The sequence below is a fragment of the Oryzias melastigma genome, linkage group LG11 (assembly GCF_002922805.2).
Source record: "Oryzias melastigma strain HK-1 linkage group LG11, ASM292280v2, whole genome shotgun sequence".
Classification (NCBI taxonomy): Eukaryota; Metazoa; Chordata; class Actinopteri; order Beloniformes; family Adrianichthyidae; genus Oryzias; species Oryzias melastigma.
The window spans coordinates 13,967,488-13,972,372 of NC_050522.1; the positions used below are offsets into that span (position 1 = coordinate 13,967,488).

General features: G+C 35.3%; 1 protein-coding gene across 2 annotated transcripts in view; it reads left to right on the plus strand.

Annotated features, from left to right (window-relative positions):
- The first annotated feature begins 444 nt into the window (after positions 1 to 444).
- The window catches only part of LOC112162575 (probable C-mannosyltransferase DPY19L4), an 11,514-nt gene continuing 7,073 nt past the window's right edge, over positions 445 to 4,885 (plus strand). Inside the window, exons 1-8 of one of the 2 annotated variants that reach the window (XM_024298392.2) lie at positions 445 to 832; positions 955 to 1,089; positions 1,919 to 2,040; positions 2,123 to 2,213; positions 2,297 to 2,418; positions 3,749 to 3,894; positions 4,002 to 4,125; positions 4,196 to 4,330. In XM_024298392.2, the coding sequence (XP_024154160.1) occupies positions 739 to 832; positions 955 to 1,089; positions 1,919 to 2,040; positions 2,123 to 2,213; positions 2,297 to 2,418; positions 3,749 to 3,894; positions 4,002 to 4,125; positions 4,196 to 4,330 (969 nt within the window). In that variant the 5' untranslated portion in view covers positions 445 to 738. The remainder of the gene's footprint in view (positions 833 to 954; positions 1,090 to 1,918; positions 2,041 to 2,122; positions 2,214 to 2,296; positions 2,419 to 3,748; positions 3,895 to 4,001; positions 4,126 to 4,195; positions 4,331 to 4,885) is intronic. The other variant, XM_024298399.2, reaches the window with a different exon arrangement.

Here is a 4,885-nt window from a genome sequence, read left to right on the forward strand (position 1 = left end):
GTTCCTTTAAAAATGTTTCAGTAAGGGCAGTTTTCCATGAACTTTTTCTTCTAAAATTTTGTTAATTTTGTAATTAGATGTATTATATATGTTTAACTTGAATGTAACATTAGGTCACCATTGTAAATAACATCTTTGTAATACTAATGTGACACTTTTTAGTAAGGGTCAAACCTTGCTCGAGACCGCGCCATATAACAGTCAATTGAATCAATGATGCATCTGAGTAAACTCCGAATTTTGTCAACCAGGAAAGCAGGTGTTGCCTGACATACATTTGGGTTTTCAACAGTTTCCTCTGAACGTAAAATATCTACCAATCTGTTATATTTGAAAAGATTAAAATATAATCATTTTAAATAAAACAGATTTGTAAATATAATTTATATGCGATTACTTCAAGTAAAAAGAACAGTGCACAGGCGTCCTTTTAGAAGACGTCTGAATTCCGCGTTTCCTGGAACGCAGCATCACTCTGGAGACAGGAACTGAGCTGCTGTTAAAAAGCAGGATTAACTTCAGTCAGCTTTTGCCCCCCAAAACTCAAACTGTGTTGTAGTTTGTGTATTTGTAAGCCTTGTCAGGAGAACCAGTCTCAATATAGGGGCGCATTTAAGGACATAGTTCAAGACAAAGTGGGGTTTAAAAAGACCGAAAGGTCAGCGAGTTGCTTGTTAGCTAGCATGCTGCTTCCTCGTCGTATCAGACTGCTCCTCATTGATTAACTGTCACCTCGTCATGTCCGAGTTAAGATGCCAGAAATCTGAAACTTTAAAAGGGGATGATGAAGCGGAAAAAGAGCCAGAAAATGAGCCAGAGATGCAGGCAAAACGTAAGCTGTGCTAGTTTAGCTGTTTGCTAAATAGATGTCTGTTTTCTTCCGGTGTGGAAGTGTTGACTTTTGTGGTCAAAAGTTTTGAGCCTCTGCACTGTAACATTGTGTTTCCGGTGTAACATGTGCAGCTGTGGATGCGGAGGAGGAAGAGGAGAAGGTGAATGTGTCCAACATGGAAGTAAACCAAGATGAAGAGAAAGATGCTAAACATAAGCAGGAAAACCCAAGAAGTTCCAAACAAAGTTCCTCAGCCTGTAAGTGTTTCGTTTGATCGCCAAAATAAAAGACAAAATATTTCAAAATAAGACAAAGAAACGACATTAATTCATCCGGATAATTCGATTAAAAATGCAAACAATGCTGCAGCAATGATCATTTTGAAGAGTTTTACATTTCACACTAATATGCTTTTGACATGATTGTAAAGCCATTTATACAAATAAAGGTTTTTAACTTCTTGTTTTTGTTCAATAAAAACAGAACCTGGAAATTTGAGATGTTTTAAAAATAGTACAATGAAAGCTAAACTACCAATGAAATCATATCAGCAAAAAAAAGGCACATATTTTTGCTAATATTTCCTCAGTCTTGCTTGAAGGTGTCTTACAGTAAAATCAAATTCAGACTCGTCTTTCCTCTGCATCCTTTTATTTTGAAACTGTCCAATTTAAGTTTTATCAAATGGAGTGGATTTTTACTGACTTTCTTGGAGAATTCCTTAACCTATGTTGTAATGTCAAGATTGCAACAATGCCAGAACTGAATACAACAAACATCCAACAACATTGTTGTCCTTCATATTCTGAGATTTTTTACATTTCTGCTAGTCTTTTGTTATTTTTATGCATTGTAAATTAGGACACTTGCAAAAATTAACACAGTTTTTACAGCACTTTTTAATTCTACTTGATTAAATTATAGAAGACTCTCCTTCACCCGACATGTTTTTATACCACAAACAATTTTTAAAAGGCTTGTCTAGACTTTTCTTTTTTATTACTATTATTTCAAATAAAGTTAACTTAAGTACACTTTTTGTGCACTTGTTTAATTAAGTTTAAAGTTGGTTTTCCTCCTCTGCAGATTTGGTGCAGTGTCTGGTCCGGGTGGTCTTTGGATGTATGGCAGCTGTTGCCTGTGGAATCCTTTATGCTGCATATCTGTCTGCCTATCATGACAGGAAGTTCTGGTTTTCAGCTAAACAGGTGGGTGGGTAACTCTTCGCATCACTCATCCACCTTTACACCACTCGTTGCTTTGCTAAATACGACTTTGTGTTTGCATCAGGAGTTGGAGCGTGAAATTTCTTTCCAGGGAGGCAGTGGGCTTTATTACTACTACTACAAGCACATGCTGTCTGCACCATCCTTTGAAAGAGGTTCACGTGTACTTCTTGCTTTTGGTAAAAGAGATAACACTTAAGCTGTGCTACAAGTGAGATGTTTTTTTGGCTTTTTTCAGGGTTCTATGAGCTGATAATGGATAACAGGACTGTTGCGGGGCAGACGATCAATGCTGTGGAGCGTTTTTCTCTTTACCCAGAGCTCATCACAAGCTTCCTCTACAGATATACTAACAGTCAGGTGAGGGGCTCCTTTTCGCCAGAGCACAAATATACAAGTTTCCCACAAAAAAGTGTTTAAATTAAAAAGCCATGTTTTCTTGTAAACTTTTTAAGTGCATTTTAGCAAGTTCCCATCTTTAACTTTTAGTTTTGACAACCTTTATTGTTTTAGAAATGTCAGGATCTCTTATGCTCTTTAAAATAAATAAAAATGTTTTATTTAAAATAATAAAAATACTAGCTATTTAAGAGGTTTAAAAAAAACATCAGAAAATTCTCTGAAAAAGTATATTCAAACTCATCAGTTGAGTAGACACTTAACTAGTCTGGCCAATTAAAAAAAAAAAAATATATATATATATATATATTCAAACTTTAGGGGGAAATAAAGTTATTTTGCCAGCTTCTTTTTTTATAGCCATTTTTATGCACTATTTTCAATTGTAGTGCTTTTTTTGCAGATTTTTTAGATTTTATGAAATTGTTCATCTAATTCACAGTCAACACTTATCCAAATGGTTCTAACATGCATTATTTATTGTTTTAGGATAAGAAAAAGAGTTTCTGCTATTAAAATTTCTTGCATATTTGTGATGTTTTTACCCCTTTACCTTAGTAAATGAGATACTAGAACATTAAAGCAATTATTTTGTTTGCTACATTTTGGCAATTAGTTACCAATAATATTGCTCTGACACCCATTCAGTTTTTTTTCTTTCACTTACTTTTAGTCAACTCCCATGTTTTTGATCTGACCGTTACCCTTTAATAAAAAATGAGTCGTTTTGCGCTTACCCACATGCACTCGTACAATTAGGTCATAAAACACTATAAATGAATGAGCGTAGGCTCCGTATTCACTCACCGTTTAGTTTGAACAAGAAGTTGACCAGACTTTCATCAAAGAAAACTTTGCACAAGAACGATCAATAGAAAGTTTAGTTTATTGGAGAAAATTATAAAACATTGTTTGCAGTATATTGGTACTCTAAACTAAGTACTAAGAAACAGCAAGATAATTACATTTTGGTAATCTAATTTATAAATGATTAATTTGTTTCGTTTATTTGTGGCTTGGGTAAGAAGCTGCAAAGTACTACAAAATACACACCATTTACTTTTGTAAAAAAAAAAATTGTGGTATAATACCCTTTATTCATTAGGTCTTCTTGCTTTACCTTAAAATCTAAAAATGTGGATATTTTTAGGATTTAGAATTTTTCTGATGATTTATTTATTGATGCCAAACTTCAGGTTTTTGGCTCCTGTTCGGATTCATTAAACACACAAATGTTTGTAAAGAAACGACTGACTTGAGTGATTCTTATTATCCTCCTCTGATCCAACAGGATTTAGTGGAACCCATCTACTTCTACATTGGAATGGTGTTCTGCCTCCAGGCGCTGCACGTCACCGCCCTTTTTGTATGCAGCTGGGTGCTGAGCGGCACCTGGGTGGCCGGCATGTTGGCTGTGTCCTGGTACGTGATCAACAGGTGAGGAGAACTCTCACTCTTAGATGCAACTTTTTCTCTCAAAGAATGACGGGGTGAGTCGGATCACAGTTTCTTTCTGAGTGCCATTGGCTCTTTATCTTTATCAGAACAGACACCACCCAGGTGGACATCGCTGTTCCTCTGCGAGAGAACTGGGCCCTGCCTTGCTTCTCCCTTCAGGTTGTGGCGTTGACGGGATTTCTGAGCAACAACATCCGCTCTACCACTGAGGTCGGCGTCTTATCCTGTCGATCTTCTCTGCTAAATATTTAAGAATATTAATTGAACTGTTTTTCTGTAGATGTTCTGCTATCTTACCATGAGTGCCACCACATTCACCCTCCTGTTGATATGGGAACACGGTCACTACATCCTCTTTGTTCAGGGACTCTGCCTGTTTCTGCTGGACTCTTTTGACCTGATGCCAACAAGAAAGGTAACACATGATGTCACATAAAAACACTGGTTTGTTTGTTTTCTTGATTATTTTTTTGTGTTTTATGGAACTCGATTGAAACAACTTATGCACAACTTTTTTTGTTTTGTTTTCTAGCTGCCAGTGATGCATCCAATAATTAATTCATTTAAAATACATTAAGTGTTTGCGTTATAAATATGATCTTTCTACCCTTTGTTCTGATAGTGTTTATTGCTGGTTGAAAATGTCTGTTCTCAGTTTGTGGGATTGGTCATTCTTTATAAACATATTTTATGTACTTTTTCTTCATCTTTCCTGGTTGCAAAAACTAATTAAAGACACAAATGAGAGAATAGGCACAATTTAGTAGCAATTTTTTAAGCTTTATTGTTGTTTTATGAATGTTGCATTAAATTCTAGAAAAATTGTGTTGTGAATTATGAAATTATGTGTATTTTTTTCCCAAATTTTGCCTCTAGTCAGAAGACATTCATCTGCAAATACCTCACAAGATCTTTTTTTTCCTTTAACCTTTTTCTGATTTTCAAACTTAATTGAAACACTTGCAGTGAT